General features: G+C 34.9%; 4 protein-coding genes across 4 annotated transcripts in view; 1 reads left to right on the forward strand and 3 right to left on the reverse strand.

The window, feature by feature from the left end:
• Positions 1-577: 577 nt before the first annotated feature.
• On the reverse strand, positions 578-1,396 carry LOC127127534 (uncharacterized). Its single transcript, XM_051056737.1, has one exon. The coding sequence runs from the start codon at positions 1,232-1,234 to the stop codon at positions 725-727; it is 510 nt and encodes a 169-aa protein (XP_050912694.1). The 5' UTR covers positions 1,235-1,396; the 3' UTR covers positions 578-724.
• Positions 1,397-4,207: 2,811 nt separating this feature from the next.
• LOC127127536 (non-specific lipid transfer protein GPI-anchored 5) lies at positions 4,208-4,921 on the reverse strand. Its single transcript, XM_051056739.1, has 2 exons — positions 4,485-4,921; positions 4,208-4,380 (listed from the first exon to the last, which is right to left on the reverse strand). Exons 1-2 carry the CDS (start codon positions 4,819-4,821, stop codon positions 4,364-4,366), a joined length of 354 nt encoding a protein of 117 aa, XP_050912696.1. The 5' UTR covers positions 4,822-4,921; the 3' UTR covers positions 4,208-4,363.
• LOC127127535 (non-specific lipid transfer protein GPI-anchored 5) overlaps positions 4,208-20,000 on the reverse strand; it is an 82,157-nt gene continuing 66,364 nt past the window's right edge. The window contains exon 3 of the transcript XR_007805368.1: positions 4,208-4,286. The gene's annotated coding sequence lies outside the window, so the exon portion shown is untranslated. The remainder of the gene's footprint in view (positions 4,287-20,000) is intronic.
• On the forward strand, positions 10,783-11,844 carry LOC127131182 (uncharacterized). Its single transcript, XM_051060116.1, has one exon. It carries the CDS (start codon positions 10,783-10,785, stop codon positions 11,842-11,844), a length of 1,062 nt encoding a protein of 353 aa, XP_050916073.1.

Raw genomic sequence — 20,000 nt, forward strand, 5'->3', positions numbered from 1 at the left:
TTGTTTATCTGCCATAGCGGTCATTGTGCCACTATTTGATAACACTATGTAGGATTAAGAAGCTAAACAACAGGAATATGATGAAACCATGGAATTAATTGATGCTGGTGTGATGAGTTTCGTTTGAAAATTTAAACCCTTTGACTGTTTGGTTTAATGCAATACAAGACTGGTAGACTAATAATATTACAATAAAGGATTTCAACTAAACACGTGGGGTGCATTATAGCAGACACAGACATATGCAACCGGTTAAATGAGCTATAACTCTATGACACATGGGGTATGTTTCTCATCCACCCTTATAAATCTAAACTAAGCTCTCATAAACAAACACACGTATCCACAACAATGTTCATAGAGGGTTTAATCCGTCTCATGATAATAACATCAGCAATCATTGACATTTTCTAATATCAAATACACACACTTTCTTAATGAACCAAAAAGAGAGAAAACTAAAAAGATTTTGCCAAGAAATAAATTACTAAAAAGATATGCTCAAGACAAAAAGACAATAGAATGATGCAAATCACCAAATAATAGTCATGATTCACACACTCTAGGGGAAACAAAATAACCCTCATAAAATTCATCTATCATTATTTTATTTCAATTAAAAAAAAGCATACCACAAAAATAAAAAGATAGATCTAAAATCTTATACAGAAAAGTTCAGTAACCCATTCCGAAATTGTATCAACTACCCAATTAAAAAAAAAACCTAAATTGAAGAAACGTCACCGTTTAAACGAAGATCATTATCGCAATCGAATCCGCATCCACACTGAGGGCATTCAAGGAAATTCTCAGCCCCAAAACTAGCAGAAGTAATACCCACAGAAAAATCAATATCATCACCACTCCGAGAAACCTCCACAATACTGAGCCACAAAATCACAATCTTGACGGAAATACCCTTGAGTTTATAAAGCTTATTCTCAGAAATCACGCCAGAGATAGTAGACTTGTAACTAAGCGTGTAACTTTCAATAGTGAAACTACAACTTTTTTCGAAGAACACTGAAAATTGCCCCGTTTCTCTGTTCAACGTGTACCCAATCGCGCCTTTCGGAAGAAGACCCATCGGGAAACCGTATTCCATGAGAAGATCATAAGCTGATAGATTGTTTTGTTGAATCAATGCATGCGATGATGTTGATGACGACGACAACGATGGTGATGATAGTGTTAGAGAGATTAACAAAATCAACATCAATTTAATTGAACACATCGTAGCGAAATCGAAAGTTGATTTTGATTTGTAAATTTGGTTAAAGGGGCACTTTAGAAGAGTTCAATTTTTGGGTTGTTTTTGTTTTTGTTGTTTGAAGATGCGGTGGATATCAAGGTGGAGATTCTTCTTATGTTTATGCTTTTGGTAGGTTAGGAAAAGTTTAAAATAAATCAAAAATATATAAATTAAATATGGTTGTTTGTTGCAAGCTTATAAATAATATTTAATTCTTCTTATGAAGCGGAGAAATGACAGCTGAAAATAGAAGTCTGAAATTTAATTTTAATTAGACCTTAGACAGCGCTTTTGTGGAAAGCGCTTTCTAAGATATGCCTTAGACAGCGCTTTCCAAAAGCGCTTTCTAAACCCCCACCTTAGACAGCGCTTTTGGTTTTAATTTTTTTTTTAATTGAAAGACTTTAAACAGCGCTTTCTCAAAAGCGCTGACTAAGGTCTATATTTAAAAGCGCTTTCTAAAAGCGCTGTCTAAGGGGGGGGGGTCTTAGACAGCGCTTTCTAAAAGTGATGTCTAAGACCCCCCCTTAGACAGCGCTTTCATTATTTTTTTAGAACATTTTCCGTGTTTTATTTTTATTTTAACCTTAGACAGCGCTTTCTTTTAAAAGCGCTGTCTAAGATGCGCTGTTAAAAAACCTTTTTGGCGTAGTGAGAGAGTGAGTTGATCAATCTTGTAGTGATTCATGGTTGATCAAGCTTATGATGTCCATCAAGAATCAATATCCATTTATCCCAAAATTTAAGATAACCTTGTGTGTGTGTGTGTTTGTTTTCTTTATTCACCCATATCTAATTCTTTGACTAACACCTTGGGAATTAGCGTGTTTGTGAGATTCCTTGGCATTATTCATCATTTTCATCCTTGACCTTTTTTCCATTGTTAAGGACCTCTATTTTTAATATTGAGTGTTGAGGAAGACTAGTGGTACATTTGAGTATCTAATGTTTTTGTGTGAAGTTTGTTGTTTGTAAAAGGTGCATGTATCATTTCTTGAATGCATTTTGGTTTTTATTGGTATCTATCAAGAAAAGAGATTCATTATACTCTATGAAAGACTTTAGTGAATCCTAGTATAAATTGTCTGTAAGGAAGAGTTGGAAGATGTTCAATTTTGGTGAGATTGTGGAAAGGCTAGTCACATACAAAGTTAGAAGTTGTCCAATCAACTCTTAGCTATGGAAATCACTCGGAAAAGAAATCAATGGGATCAGGTGGATTGCCACACACGAAGACTTGAAGCAGAATTTGTATGGATAACAAGGCTATTTGATCATGATCTTTGGGAATCTTATTTTTGTTAGCAGTTTGAGTGTCTACATCAGCAAACACAATTATTGTGTGATAGTCTGCTGTAATCAAAATACTTGTATCAAACTTATCAAAATAGTGAAAGATCGTGATTATTTTCCAATTTTTTAACACCATTGAAGACTGGAGTATGCAAAGCCAAGACTAACATCAAACCACTATATATCTTTCTGTATCTTTTCCGTATCCCCTTACTTCCTTTAATTTTCTAGTATTCATTAATAACACTATTGTGTTAGTGCATTATTGTATCGTTTGTATGCCATTTAGGTTAGGCCGTACTTATAGTGATTTAGTGTGTAAGTTTAGGTCTGCGATGTATCAATCTTATTGGATTAGAAGTAATCAAATCCTTATTAATATCTTGTAATATTTCACTTGAATCAATTGATTGAGATGCATTAATTCCTTAGTTTGGTTGATATGGTTTAACTGAACTTAATAAAAAACCAAGAGGATGATTAATTCCTTTTCATGTGATGTATGTAGTTGACTAGATTGTTTTTTTTCCCAGAGGAAAATGTCTAATATGAAAAATCACTTACTTGCAAGGTTTTATTGACATAATCAAATGAAAATTAGATGTTTAGAAGGCATCTCCTATTTCTTTGTTAGGAAGAGTTCATTTAGCCAGCAGTATGATTGACAACATGTTTATTTATAGTTTTCACACTTACATTTGACCTTCATCTTTAATCAAAAAGGTGTGCAGGTGGATCAAAAAATTTATTTAGTAGGCAATATTGAGAAACTAAACTTTGTGATATTCTATTGGTCTTAAATCTATAAGAGATATTAATGAAGTTATTATTCTCAAATCTATCCTAATTTGAATAACAAAATGAGCAAGGTTTGCATCTTTATGTGTGATAGTTTTGATCATTTTATTTGGGAGCCCACTTCTTTCGGGAATTTGATCACTAAGTTGCTTACTGGTGGGAATCTTGGAGCTAAATAATGGCATATGATGTTTAGGTGTGATTGATTTTGTTCAGCCTAGATGAGATAAATTGTCTCATATCTATAGGGAGGAATCTCAATGTTCTCATAAGTTTGAACATCTAAGATTTGTTTTGAATTCTTATCATCGGGGAGACACAATTTTTAATTTTTATGAGGTCTATTAATCTTTTAATCTATGTAAATCCACGTATCTTTTATTTTTCTTCTGTATTTTTTTCTTTGAAAATAATCCATCATTTTGATTTTAGTTTTTAAAATTAAAATCCGTAGAAAAATTAATAGAAAAATTCATAGAAAATTTGCTGATTTTAACTTTAGGATTTAAGACCCAATGAAATTCAATATTTAAAGATTTTGTAAAAAAAAATACAGAGACGAAAAACAAAAGCACGTCAACTTAGAATGACAAAAAAATTATTTAAGTCTTTTTAAAATATGCGGATTAGATCTGACTCGACCATAAAAAACCTACCTTTAAGATAAGAATTACTGAGATTTATAAAAATATATTATCCGATGTGAGACTCTTATCCCACTAATACTATATTAACGAGTTTATTAGAAATAAATCTAGGCTATTTTTCAAAACTGTCCTTGGTAATGCTATTTTTCTTCACCACTCTATCCTTTCAATGAAAATATAACTTAAAATTAACCACTATAAACTTTTAGTAGGTAGGTGAAATAAAAACACTGAAAATGCATATTATTCAGGGTGTACACAAATGAGCTGCTAGCAATAAAGTTACATTACAACACAACTATATATAAGTTGTAGCCACCAACAACATTGCATATCCCACTTATCTTTGCTTTCAGCCATAACCTCAACTCTTTCAAGGAAGAGTATAAGCTGCAAAATTCACAATTCCATAACAACAATTAGCATGTAGTGTTCAATTTTAAAATCGACAAATAAATACGAAACAAAAAGTAGTTAGTTAGTTAGTTACTTACGTCCACACTTGTAACCAATGGGACGAGTAGCAATATTGCAACGTTTCGGGATAGTAACAGCAATTTCAGGGTTAGCACCAGACATTTTAGCAACGTTTGATAACATAACAGCACAAAGACAAGCTGGATTCTGACCAAGTTTCTTAACCTGAGCGCAACAGCTTTGAGACACATTAGCATCTTCATCAGATGCTGCATTAGCACAAGGTGCAAGCTTAAAAGCTTCATTATCTGGTGTTGTACCCCTTCCACATTCACCAGCACTTTCAACTCCATGAATCCCTAAAACAAGGACAACAACACCAACAAGACACAACAACTTCATAAGACCCTCCATTTTTTCTTTTCTTAATGTATGTCTATTGTCTCTTAGTGAAATTAATTAGTTCTATGTAAGAATACCAAGCATTTGATGGGATTTTATAGTGATAAGAATATGGTTGGTCTAGTCATTCAACTTAGATTAATGGAGCTTGCACTAGTTTAAATTGGTTAGTTTCTTAATATCTTATTGCACCACTGAGTAGTAAAAAGCTTATGTCGACTAGAATATGTTAATTTTGTTGTACAATATATCAAAGTATAGGGAGAATTGTATTTGTTTTTCTTAGTTCTTGATGTAGTCATTGCTTGATGTGTGTAAATTATGAGGGCTATGTAATGGTGACAACACAGAACACTTGCTTGGAATTAACTTTTAAGCCAACTACTACAAAACACTAGCTCACACACTTAGTTTAATGATACCTCGAAACTAGCTAGGAGTGTTTTGTTATTGTTTTTAATTAAATGTTTTATATAATGGTAGTTAATTTTTTTTTAAATAGGGGTGATTAAATTAATAGTATAAGTAAGTTATTCATATTTTTCTTTAAATTTAGTTATTACAAATTAATAAATTATTAATATGGTTTCAAATCCACATTTTAATATGATGGACATCAAAATTTAAATTTTTAGACATTAAATTTTAAAATAAAACTATATTAGTTTCTACTTTTTAAAAAACACAAAAAATCTTAAATAGTTTATTTTACAAATGTTTTGCTACAAAATCAGAATTGATCGGTGAATAGGCAATGAAGATCATTGTGATGAACTTGAGTTTTCGAAGCGACGGAGAGGGATGATCTGCAAGGTTAACACTCTAACGCTCAAGTCGGTATGAGTGTAAAATAATGTGAAAGTGAGAATTAAATTTGAATTACCCGTAAAATGGTGTGTTTTCTTCATTATAAAGTAAGGAGGTTATAACGCTTGCACAATTGATGGTGCATCATGTTGAGGACCGTTCGATTGATCTGGATTGTGTAGAATGATCGGACGACTGAGATAATCTATCCTCCCGTGAATAGAGGTATACATGTTTCACATGTTACCTAGCGTGTATTTCTCTTTTGGGATTTCATTATTGGGCCTTCCGGACGATCAAGAACAGTTGCCCCAAGCTCTTGCCTCTGCTTTACAAGGCGAGGGTTTGTGGTTCGTATCTTCGAACGACTATAGCTTAGACCGGGTGAAAGGTCGTGATGGGACTCCACTATTATCGGGGACTTGCGCATTAAATTCATTTCACATGTTAAGTGTCTTTTCGCCGAGAAACCTTTAATGTGTGTCCCTTCACTTGCTTAGTATTAACATGAAATTTCAAGTTAGACAAAAAACCAATAAAGAATGATGAATGAAGAGAATGCTAAGTGTTATCATTTAATGACCAGCTTCAACAAGTCAAACATGTCAACTGGAGCGCTTCGACTAACATGTTGAACATGGTTTGGAAGAGTCTCGGGAACAGATCTTGAACATGGTTTAGAAGAATCCCAAGAGTAGATCTAGTTGATCTTTCGACACCATGTCGAAGTCGAAGCTTTCGATAGACGTCAAAGACTTAGAAGACTTTGGAGATTTTAAAGTTTATCTCAACACCCGTTTTTCAGAAAAACTACCTTCGACAAGCAGGCAGTTATATGCTTGGAGCAGTTACGAACGTGTGATAATGGTTTTCAGCAATTTACAAGTTATGACAACGTGGAGATGTTTTATAAGGCTAAAGCACATGTTTTTGAGACATGTCTTTTTTTTCTATGAATAAACTGTCGGAGACGGTTATCTGTAGAGTAGTATAAATAGTAGGCTCATACATTTTAACCAAGGTTTCAAAATTCATATACTGCTATATAGAACTAGAGTACCCGAGTTAAAGAGAGAAACAATTTGTGAGTAACATGTATGAGTCTGCGTCCCTTTCTTTCAATGTCTTTATGTTTCCTTAATTGAAACACTTTTATATTCTTGTCATTTACTGCGTTTTGTTTAATGTTATTTATTACAGTTTTCATTTATTTTAATTCAAGCTTTTATGTCATTAAAGTTTGTCTTCACTTTGTATGCGTACAAACATTCACAGTCACTTCACACACACACACTTTCTTGTACACGTGTTTTGCACAGTTTGCTTCCGAGATTTTTCGAGTTAATCTCAAAATTTAATTAAACTCATGATTGTTCGCTAAAAACACCTTCAAACAAATTGGCATATCCAATGGGACCTTTTGTCTAAATTTTTTACTTTTACAAGAAGTTGTTGCATTTCCTATTTTACATGAAATATTTTTAATGTCTGGAAGTTTATGCGTTTAAGGAGTGGTAGAACTTTGGCTAAAATGGTTCCTCCAAAAATTACTTCCTGCCCCCGAAACGATACTCCAGACACAGAACCACTGGTCACATCCATGATCGGTATTGCAGGGACATCAAACTCTATCGGAGTCATAGGCTCAATCCTCACCCAGTAACGACTCCGACGTTATTACCATGATTGGTAGTTTCATTGCCACCAGTAGCCAATATCCAAACTACCCCCAGGGCTACTTTAGCAGTGATAGGGGACTATACACCCTCTTATGTACCAAGTTTTATGCTACCTCTATTCACTAGGGATTACCCATATGGCATGCCAACTACCATTATGGCAAGCTTGCAAAGTCACACTTTGACGTTTGTAGACAATGTTGCGACAATAGCATCACCCCTAAATCCATATTTGGCGATACGATCTGTCATAAGCAACCCTGATCGAATGGCACAACCACAAGGAGGATTTGGATATGTTCCTCAAGGATTGTCAGCCTTAACTATAAATTCCCTTGTATCTATAAGGTAACAAATGGACGAAAGTAACCACAAGATGGTGAACATGTTAACATAACAGATAGGTATTGTGTTTCACTCATTAATCCAGAACTCAACCCAAAGTTACCAGTAATTAGTCCAACAAATGGGTAGAATTGGTGATTTTTTAGGGCGCCTCCACCGCCAGTTGTGTTGTTACCTAATAATCAGGTGCTTATTGAACAACCTCTATAACACTCCGAGTTTGATTTATTTATTTAATTGGATTTCCCTTGATTTTATTTAATTATCTGGGTGATTTAATATACTTTTAATTATTTATTTTATTGATAACATGTGTTATATTTTGTTGGGCTTATAGGAATTTATTGTAGTTCATTTGAGTCTAATAATAGGGTAATAATTAAGTTATAATAAAATAAGAGAAATAACAGAATTGTAAGTTTTTGGTGGAAATTAGTAATATTGGAAGATGTGGGATAATGTGGTGAAAGTAGTGATAAGTTAAGGGAAAAGGTGGAATAATTAGAAATATGAAAATTTGGTTAATAATGATAGAATGGGTTAGTGGAGCAAAACTTGTAAGTACATAGAAGTTTGGGAATTGAGAAAAAGAGGCAAGTGTGAGAAGAGAAGAATTAGGGCATGACATAGAAGGGGGACACCATAGCTAAAGCTTGAGGAGTTGCTGAAAATTCAGGTAGGTGGGAGCTAGTCTAATCCATGTTAATTGCCATGTTTAATGTTTAATTTCGTGTTCTGAATATTGTTAGAATTTATACATGATGGATGGATATGAACCTGAATATTATAAATGTCACTGTTGTATATTTGGAGTTATGAACATAACCTTTATTTTTCGATAAATTGGTGAAATTGGATGATGATTGATGCATATGTGATGGTTTGATGGTTATATAATAAGTAATCTTTTAATTTTTGTGTTAACTGGGGTATTGGGGGTAAAAAATTAGAGCTTAGAATAAGCTCCCATGGCCAAAACACAGATGTTGCCTTCTGCAACAGCATGACGGACATCACGAGTGTGATGGGTTGTCCGTCATGCGTCTGGGTTGGTTGACGGTCGTCAGCATGGTGACAGGGAGATTGTCATGGTCTCCAGGTGATATTTTTCTATTGGTCGTCATAGTGGTGACAGGTTGTAAGGATATGGGATGATGGGTTGGGTGACGGTCGTCACCCAGATGACGAGTTGGTCGTCATGGCCACCAGGATCCAGTTTTGAGTGATAAGTTCGGTTTTTGATGATGTTTTCTTGTATGGTCAATGGTTGACTATTGTTTTGGTATATTTGATGAATTTAACTGATTAAGGTGAATTATTTAAGTGGTGAATTATGATTATGTTTATGAGTTGTCATGTTGTGAATGTAATTATGTGTTGTGAACATAATTATGGTTGTTATTTTAAGGTGAGTAATTCATAAGTGAGGACTATTGTGAATGGTGTATTGCATTGTGTTTATGGTTAAAAGTTGAGCTTATAAGTGGTTTTTGCACCTTCTTTTACCGTTAATTTCATTTAATCTTTTCACTATTTTTTATCAATTTGTTTCCATTTTATGCATTTTATGCTTTGGTTGTGTTTCTTTACTGTTTTCAGGTTCAAATAAATATTCAAGAAGGTATTCAGCAAAAACTGTGAAGAATCACGAAGAATCGGAAAGCATAGCCCAAGGAACAATGATCTGCTACGACCACCCATATAGCATGTTACGGGCCGTAGCAGAGGTGCAGATGGAACCCCAATTTCAGAGGAAAAAGTCACATAAATAGTGGTCTACTACGGCCACCTGTAGCACCTACTACGGACCGTAGCAGACAAAGCTACCATCCATCTTTGCCAAGCCAAAACCAATGGCCTGCTACGGCCACCCATAACACCTACTACGGGCCATAGCAGGCAGACGTGTGATTTTTGGAAACATTCCCTTTTCGACCAGATTTTGAAATTATTGGTGATTTAGCTATTTTCATACCTGATTCTATTGTCCAATTAAATCTGATTTATTAGGGGAATATGAAAAAGGGATACCTTTTCTATTTAAGCTAGTTTTCTATCACATTTGACGGGACTTCTTCTTGGACGAAAAAAATACAGAGATATATATTGGAGAACACAGAAGCTTTGGTGAAAGGCGAGTTTTCATGAACGAAAGCAATTGAAGATTCAATTTCATCTTAGTACCTGTAATGTCTAAAATTTGTATTTTGTTTTCATTGAATATTATGAGTAGCTAAGCCCCCTAATGCTAGAGGTGTCCCTGATTTGGATATGTAATGACTATGATTCTCTATTTGCAATAACAATGTGTTTTTCATAATTAAATTATTCTCTTGATGTTTGTAATGCTTTCTCTTTCGAAAAAATTGAGATTGATGTATGATTAATAACTAGGCTGGACCATCATTGGTAATGCTTTCATGAGAATATGTTATGGTAGATATCTCCTAGGACTAGGGTTGCCCTGTAGTAACTATATAATTCTTGATATAATAATGCTTAATTACATCAGTAATTATCTATGAACATAGTATTAGGATAAAACAACTTTAAGAACTGAGTTGATTATGTAAAATATGTTGTTGCAATAGTGATTCATAGTTGTTACAAGAAATAATCATACACTCTCCCTAGCATGATGCTCATATCTGTCAAAACGTTTAAATCATCTCTTAGTTTTATTCGCAATTATTTTTATAAATATGCAAAATAAACCCTAAATTTATGTTTTGTTTGATTGAATGATATTTATAACTCATTATTGATATGAAGTGCTTGAGATCGACATTCGAGGAAATCTCTTCATTATTACAACAGAGGCAAAAATAGTACACTTGCTATTTTACCAATCAAGTTTTTGGCCTGTTGCCGGGGAAGCCAAAATATAGAGTTTAAATTTAGTTTAATTGAAATTTTGTCGATATGCAACTAAAACTTAATTTGGGTTATTTTTATTTCGATCTTTATCAACTAATTTATTTCTGATATTTTTATGCGAGGTAAGGCCTTAGCTGATTTTCCTTTTGACGCGGAAATCAAAATAAATTTGCGTGCAAGACTCAGACAAGCTAAATTATCAAGACTGGAATCAAATGAAGAGCATCCCTTCATTCACTCAGGTTCAGAGAAAGAGATTGAAACGATGGCTGAAAATCCACCACCACCAGAAAGACTATTAGGTGACTATGGGATGGCAAATGCACTTGGTGGTAGGCTAACAATTGTGAACCAACCGATGAATGTACCTAACTTTCAGCTGCATCCTAGCATCATTAGTCATCTTGAGAGGAGACCTTTTTCGAGAAAAATCAACGAAGATGCAAATAAACATCTACAAAGGTTTCTGACTATGAGCACCACTCTAAAGATAGATGGGCACACTGAAGAAGCAAAAAAGTTGAGAATGTTTCCTTTTACCTTATCTGAAGATGCAGAAGAATGGTTTTACTCATTATCTGCTGGGAGTATCACCACTTGGAAACAAATGGAAACAACTTTTCTGCAAGAATATTTTCCAACTTTAGTTTTCCTCAAGAAAAGATACGACAATATGAACTTCAAACAAAAAGAGGGTGAATCACTTGGTGATTCATACAAGAGATTCAGAAGGTTACTTGTTACTTGTCACACACACAACTTATATCAGACTGAGCAAATTCAGATGTTTGTCAATGGTCTCCGATTGAAGACAAAACAGTTTATTAATGTTGCAGTCGGTGGCTCATCAAACTTTTTAACAGCCATGGGTATTAAAAATATTATTGAGGCAATAGCTACAAATGAGCATTTAGAGTTGTATGATAGGTGTTCAAGCAAATTTGAAGGGGTTATTGATCTGAAGCTTGAAACAAATAAGATAAGGATAGAAGACACAGTTGCTGCAGAAATTGAAAAGAAACTTAAAGCAATGAATATTGGTACACAACAGGTAGCTAAAATTCAGTCGTCCCGGAATGTTAGTTGTGAAATTTGTGGCAGACCTCATTTGACTGTATATTTTGTTGCAACTGCAAAACAAATACAGGAGATAAATGTTTTGAGGAAGAACAACCCTTATTCTAACACGCATAATCTAGGGTGGAAGAATCATCCTAACTTCTCCTGGAAGCATCAGAAATGGAATGTTCAACAACAAGGTCAAGGTCAATACCAAAATCAGTTTCAACAACCACAACAACAACAAGCTACTAAGAAAGCAAGTTGAGAAATAGCCATTGAAAAGATGGAAGCTCACAATATTCAATTCCAATAAGAGACCAGAAATAATCAGAGAAACACCACAACTTCTATAAAAAATCTTGAAGTTCAAATGGGACAAATAGCACAACAACTAGTCGGTTCCCAAGCACCAGGTACACTACCTAGTGGGACTGTGATAAATCCTAGAGAACGTAATAATGTGAGTGCGGTTGTGGCCAGAAGTGGTAAGTCTGTTGAGAGTGTCATACCCCAATTTTGTCAGGGTAAGGAAAAATCTTCAACCAACATTCACTACCCAATGTTATAAGACATGTATTTTATCTTAAGACATAAGCTTCATCTTAAGGTTTCTCAGCCCTTAGTGACAACAAATCTTCAGTTATATTTTCATTTGTTAAAATCCTTAAGAAGACACTTGTTGCTTTTGTCTATTATGGCTATTAAACTGAAGCATGGGATAGTATGAGCACTTTGAGACTTTTTGGTTAGTAAAGCCCATTTTGGTTTATCCATGAGAACTTTTGGTTTAAAAAAAGGGGTCCATTCACATGATTAACATTGCAAAGTGTGCTGTGAATCTTTTACATTACTAATCCAAAATCCATTTGATTATTAGTAAGTATTAAGAGTCATGGAAATGTTTCTTTTTATGATCATTTGTTTAAGCTCATTTCCACATGTTTAGGCCAAAGTTTCAATCCTTCATAAATCTCTAAATTCAAATTGCATTTTTAAACATATATTTGTTTTAAGCTAAGGTAGATTGTTGAAAAACTATGATAATGGGCAATGTTTTAAAGCTCACTTTGGAATTGTTTCTTTTATTACTTATGATGCACATTTCATATTGTTCATTTAGGGGAATAATAAGCATAATTATAAGTGACCAAGTGGAAAGTCCAATTTTAATTGATATGACCCAATCCATTTTTTCAGTTTGAGTTAGAATTTAGGCATTTTTGGTTAACACATATAGAATAGTTAAGACAAAGTTCAAATGTTAAATGGCATAATTAATTTTAATCCAAATATTACATAATAATCCAAAGGTATCTACATGATTACCCAAAAAAGAGCTTAAAATTAAATTATGCAGATCTTACAAATAATTCAAAAGAGGTTACACGATTAAATCCAAAGTTCCAAATAATCCAAAGTAGTTACATAGTTCTCCAAAAAAAGAAGTTTCAAATTAAATTTACATGTTGAAAACAACCAACACATGATCCAAATATTACAATCCAAAATTCTGTTACATCTAAATAAGTTGAAAAGTTGGAATAAGCTGTAAAATCCAACAATTTGAAGCAGGTTTCAAAGACTTTTCCAAAAGCTCTTTTGGAAGTTCCAGCGCCCCAATCCCAATTCGAAAAGCAACTCTTCAAAACTTTTCCAAAACCTGTTGAATTTGCAGTGCCCCCATTTTTCTAATCAACATCACTTCACCTGCAAAAAAACAATTCAAAGGATTAAACAGCTTATCAAATAAGCACTTATATAAAACTGAAAAATAACTAATAGAATAAACAAATTAATTGGTTACACAATGAACCAAAGTGAGCGCTCAAAAACACATCCCAATATTCAATCCAAACAACCTTAAATCCATAAAGCAAACATCCCACAAAATCTGGAAACGGGATTCAGCAAGTTATCTCAAAACAAAATTCACATATATAACAACAAATCAATTAACAGTAAGACACGTTTTGGAGATCCAAGGAGAAATTATCAAAGATTTTTTTAGTTAAACAGAAAACCAAACATAGAACCAGTTCTGAAGAAAATCCAAGAAAAATTATCAAATATTTTTCTTCTGTTAACCTAAAACAACAAGAACACGATCAAAAATCCCAGAAAGCAACAATAATCCATAAAAAATCCAAAACCCTAGGATTAAAAAAAAACAACAACAGAGTTCAAAACGAAAAGCATAAAAGAAGGGAGCGAAACTTATCTGAAACAGTAGGGAGCGTCGCCGGCGTTGAACTTCACTCAAGTAAATCCTCCATTTTTCTTTCAAATCTTTGGTTCATTATCTTCGCCTTTGCATACTGAGCGAAACCCCTCTTTCAATTTCTTCAAAGGGCTTCTGTGGAACTTTGAATCTTGAATTTTAGGGTTAGGTTTTGGACGGTTGAGTTTTGTCGTTTAGGTTAAGGACGTTAGGGTTTGTTGGCCGCGCGAAAGAGAGAACTCAGGTTAGGGTTTAGGTTTTTTTTATTCCTTTCGAGTACCGATCCGGACGTTTGAGAGGGAGTTTGGAAAAAGGGAGGCCGAATTTGGAATCTCCGGCCAAAATAGAGTAGGTTTCGTGTTTGGTGTTTTGAGATTTAGGGTTGGAGGTCGCCGGAGGAGACGGTGGCGCCGCCGTGGTTGGCCGGCCGCCACCGTCTTCTCCGACAAGGTTGGCCGTGAGAGTGGAGACGAAAGAGTGGAAAAGTTGCAGAGCAACTTGGTGAAAGAAAGAGAAGAGAGAGAGTGAAAACGAGAGAATGATTTCTCTCTCTCAGATTTTGGTTTTTATTTGTTAATGGTGGTAGATGCATGGGCGCCACATGGCACCTCATGCCACCACCACGTGTTTGGTTGACCTCTGAGTCAATTAGGGGATCCTGTATGGATCCCCCCACCACTTGATGGTGTACCCTCACGCACCTCCTTTGATCTTTTGACTAAGTCAAACTATACTGATCATGTGGCTCAGATTTCTCCCTGTTTAGTCAATGTTTGACCAAGATATTTAGGACTTTGGTATTTTCGTTTGGGCCAACTCTGGTTGGGCATCAAAGACCTTTTCTCTATTCAAACCCCCATTTCTATTTCCAGCAGCGCCCAGTGTTGTGCTTTTGTTTTACTTGGCCCATTTTCTTTCATTTTTTAATTGATTTCACTTATTTTATCTTATTTATATACATATAAAAAATATATAATAGATTTTTATGGCTATCAAACAAAAATAAAATAATATTTTATTTTACTTACTTTCTTTCAAAATTATAATTATATTATTATTATTATTATTATTATTTAATAGTAAATATGCAATTATATTGTTATTGTTATTATTAATATTTAATAGTAAATATGCAATTATTTGGTTATATCATCATTGTTTAATTACTCATTATTTAATCAAAATAATCTACTAAATATTTAATTAATTAATTATGTTATTGTTAATGTCATTTATAATTTAGATGTTTGTTTATTTTTGTGGAGTGTATGTGCATGATTATTCTTCATTTATTTATTTATACTGAGCCTTTAGTGCACATGGATGACATGTTATAATTGTGAGAAAATTATGTCGCTTTCATCGATTTAAAATCATTTGAGTCAATTTCACAAATAAATCACATACTTCTCGATTCAAAGTCGAGCCCATTTTCAAAAAACCTTTGTAAGTCGATTACTTGTAAAAGTATCGCCATCAACCTCACATGGCTTACTCTTGGGCCTCCTTACAATGAGACCTATTCGATTTTAATCGATTAGATGAACTATTCACTAAATAAATTCAATTCATTCACTAAAAATACAAATTTTAAAACCTCGATCCAACATCGAGTATTCTTTATTAAGAATAAAAAATACCTAATCACAATCAAATACTATTTCGCTTAAGAATAAAAGAGGTATTGGTTTTGAGTTTTCAACTCCTCTCCTCGACTATTTAAGCACGAACTCTTGTACTCGATTAATCGAACGACCGTCATTTCTAATCCACCTAAGCGCAAATAAATCAATTTCTTTTACATTAAAGAATAAAAAGGGAGATGACTTTGAGTTTTCAATTTTTCTCCTCGATTATTTGAGTACAAGTTCTCTTACTTGTTTAGTCAAATAGTTATTGTTCCTCTACAAAATCTCCAAACCCCGATTAAATCAAATATTTTCACAGTAAGCTAAATGAAAAAGGAGGTGACTTTGAGTTTTCAACTTCACTCCTCAATTGGTCGAATGCGAGTTTTCTTACTCGGTCAGTCGAACAATTGTCATTTCTTCGCAAACATACAACTTAATCAAATCATTTTTCTTAACAAACTATATGAAAAAGGAGATGGTTTTGAGTTTTCAACTCCTCTTCTCAAATGCTTGGATATGAGTTGTCTTACTCAGTCATTCAAGTACTTGTTGTTCATTATAAAAATACGTCAACCATATACAAGCTTATTTTCATAAATGTTCAGATAAAACAGAAAACGGTTTAGAGTCTTCTATTCCCTTTCTCGATTATTAGGATACGAGTTGTCTTACTCGATTATCCGAGTACCCATCATCCGTTCAAAACACCTTAATTATCATCAAATCTTTCCTATAATTAAGGATGAGAAAGAAAGTGGTCTAGAGTCTTCTACTCCCTTTCCCGACTGTTAGGATACGAGTTGTCTTACTCGACTATCCGAATGATCATCATCTAACCAGAAAACATCGCAACCAATCAAAACATCCAACATATTATTCCAACTTGTTACCCTCATGTGATCAAAACTATTTTCAGAAAGAACACCATTTAATCCTTTCTAATGCGCACAACAAACTAGTGCTTAAGCCTCCGCCGAGAGTAGACAAGACAGCATTTAACCTTTAGAACACGATCTAAACAGCTGTTCGGTAAAAGACACCAACCAACCGTAGTTCCCCGAACTACGAATGCTCTGATTTCCTTATTATACCATAAGGATACGTATGCAGAAGATTGATGTATCTTCGCGAGCACACTAATAAAAAAAACCTCCCCTCTCCCTTTCTGAGATTCCCATACATTTCTGTTTTCAGTATATTTATAACCCGAAGATAACAAACAAACATGAATTAACACTCGAAAAAAATATTAGAACTAAAAGGTTCCCGTTGAGTACAACGGACGTGAGGGGTGCTAATACCTTCCCCTTACGTAATTAACTCCTGAACTCGAATATGGTTGCGACGACCATTATTCCATCTTTCAAAGGTTTTATCGATATTTTCCTATTCCTTCATTGGAATAAATAAAGTTCGGTGGCGACTCTATTCGAACACTAATATTTTCCGCTACCATCGCAAGGAATCGTATTTTTCGAGATGCGATAGAGAGTTCTGAGAATAAATAGGTGGAAGAAGACGAGTTCTTGGAAGTGAATTTAGAAATTAGAGATCATGAAAAAAAGCAAGAGGAGGTTGTTATGTTATCAGTGGTTGAGAAAGAGAAACAGAAAGATCCTAACCAACCATCAGACTTCCATATCCCCAAAGAACCAAAAAGAAGAATAATGAGAAAAAATTTGAGAAATTTTTGGAGATGTTCAAGAAACTTGAGATTAACATTACTTTCTCTAAGGCTTTGGAGCAAATACCCTTATATGCCAAATTCATGAAAGACATTGTCTCAAAGAAGTGTCCCGCTAACACTGATCATATTATTTTAACATAAACCTGTAGTGTTATTTTGCAGGGAATGAAGATACCAGTGAAGACGAAAGATATAGGATCAACGACTATTCCTTGCACTATAGGAAATACGACCTTCAAAAATGCGCTTATTGATTTGGGAGCTAATGTAAGTCGGATGCCCTTATCTATTTACAAAAAATTGGGTATTGGCATGGTCCAAGACACTAGAATGACACTGTAGTTTGCTGATCACTTAGTTAAGTGACCTTATGGAGTTGTAGAAGATGTTCTAGTGAAGATAGACAAATTTGTCTTCCCATTAGACTTTGTGATTCTGTCTCCGCCTGTTGAAGAAAGACCTTTGATCATGTATCTGACTATGCTTGATGTAAGTATGGGTGGTGTTCTTAGTCATCAAAATGAATCTGGAAAGAAAGAATATGCAATTTACTACCTCAGTAAGAAATTTACCGACTGTGAGACTCGGTATCCTATGCTGGAAAAGACTTGTTGCGCATTGGCTTGGGAAGCTAAGCGTCTACGCCAGTATATGATAAATCATACTACTTGGTTGATATCTAAAATGGATCCAATCAAGTACATTTTTGAGAAGACTGCTTTAACTGGGAGGATTACTCGTTGGCAAATGTTGTTATCCGAGTATGATATTAAATACCGATCTCAAAAAGCAATTAAAGGTAGCGTCTTGGCTGACCATTTGGCTCACCAACCTATTGAAAATTACCAGTCAGTGCAATATGATTTTCTTGATGAAGAGATTTTATACTTGAAGATGAAAGATTGTGATGAATCATTGCTTGAAAAAGGGCCAGAACCTGATTCACATTGGGGCATGGTATTTGATGGATCTGTTAACCAGTATGGTAATGTCATTGGGGCAGTGATCATTACTCCTCCAGGCACTCATTTTCCGTTTACAGCTAGATTAACTTTCAAGTGTACAAACAATATGGCTGAGTATGAAGCTTGCATTATGGGGCTTGAAGAGGCCATTGATCTCAGAATCAAACATCTTGATGTCTATGGAGATTCAGATTTGCTTGTGAATTAAATCAAAGGTGAATGGGAGACGAATCAACCCGGTTTGATACCATATAGAGACTATGCGAGGAGGATTTCAACTTTCTTTACAAACGTTGAGTTTCATCATATCCCTCGAGATGAAAATTGGATGGCAGATGCTCTTGCAACGTTGGCTTCTATGATCATAGTGAAATTATGGAATGAGGTTCCCAATATGACTGTGATGTGTCTTGATAGGTGTCGCAACTGGATGCGAAAAAAACAACCGGCGAGAAAAAGAAACAGAAGAGTCGTCACCGTTCGTTATTTATCCCAAAGGAGGGAAAGGAAACGATCGAAGAAAACCTGAAGAGAAGGAAAAGACAAGGTCTCGCAACCAAATCTTGGGTTCGGGAGTCGATTATGCAAAGGGAAGGTATTAACACCCCTACGCATCCGTAGTACTCTACGGGATCTACTCTTGTTGTTCTAGTCTAAAGGGTGTAGGTATATCTAAGGTACTATTTACTAAAAGAAGGTTAAAAGAAAATGAAAATGACTCGCAAGGATATCGCATCCACTGCATACGTATCTCATCTGAGTATGAGAATCAGAGTCTTCGTAGCTCGGCTACCTATGGGTTAAAGAGAAGTGTGCTCGATAAGACATCGCGCCTTATGCCTACGTATCTCATCTGGAATGAGAATCAGAGCAAAACGTAGTTCAGCTAACTACGGGAACAAGAGTCTCGATTGCAACTAGGGCAAGAGAAAGGGAAGGTCTCGATCGCAACGAGGGCGAGAGAAAAGAATCGCAGCAAGGGCGAAAGCAAGCAAGGATTAGTTGTTAGTCGTTAGTCAAAACTCGACAAGACATCGCGTCTCGTGCCTACGTATCTCATCTGAACATGAGAATCAGAGTTGTCGTAGTTCGACTAACTAGGGGTTAGGGATTGCCATCTGAACATGGACTTACAAAGGAGGACACCAGTTGTGTCAAAGGAAAGTGGGCAATGTGCTCAACGTCCTAGCAGTAGGTGTCGCAGCTCGCTGAATCGAGTCTTGGGCATTTACCTCTTTGCAATAGAACGGATTGACATGCCACAAGATCGGAGACGCACGTAAGGTCTAAAAGTGGGGAAGCTCTGCCCTAGAGTTGTCATGCAATATGGACCTATGTGTTAGGATTTACATAGGGGAATATCTACCTAATGTTAGCATGCGAAGAATAAGAAGATTCTACCTATGTTATCATACAAAGGGTTCTACCTAATGGGTGCTACCTAAACGGAACAAGAGTCGACAGATGGAGCAAGGAGAGGAGCCACGGATAAGGGTAGACGGCGATGCCAGAAGAAATCGACTTACAGGTAGATGGCGATGCATGAAGCAATCGACTTACAAGAGAAATGGCGATGCCTGAGGCAATCGACTTACAAGAGGATGGATGAATACGTGCTGGTTCTGTTAAGTTTTAAAAATGATTACTCGACGTTGGATCGAGCTTTTAATCTTGTTTTGAAATGATTATCGGATGTTCGTTTTAATTCTTGTATTAACAGATGAATAAAGAATGAAAGAATAAACATTATACACTTCATGGGAGAGGGGTACATTTGTTATGAATGGGGATTGTTCATGGGATTCAAACAATAAGAATATATGCCTCATACATCATACAAGTAGGCAACAGTTATCAATCAAATCAGATAAGCAAACAATGTATAATCAAATCCAAGAATCAAAGAATGAAATAATGGAG

Source organism: Lathyrus oleraceus, chromosome 3, assembly GCF_024323335.1.
Source record: "Lathyrus oleraceus cultivar Zhongwan6 chromosome 3, CAAS_Psat_ZW6_1.0, whole genome shotgun sequence".
Taxonomy (NCBI): Eukaryota; Viridiplantae; Streptophyta; class Magnoliopsida; order Fabales; family Fabaceae; genus Lathyrus; species Lathyrus oleraceus.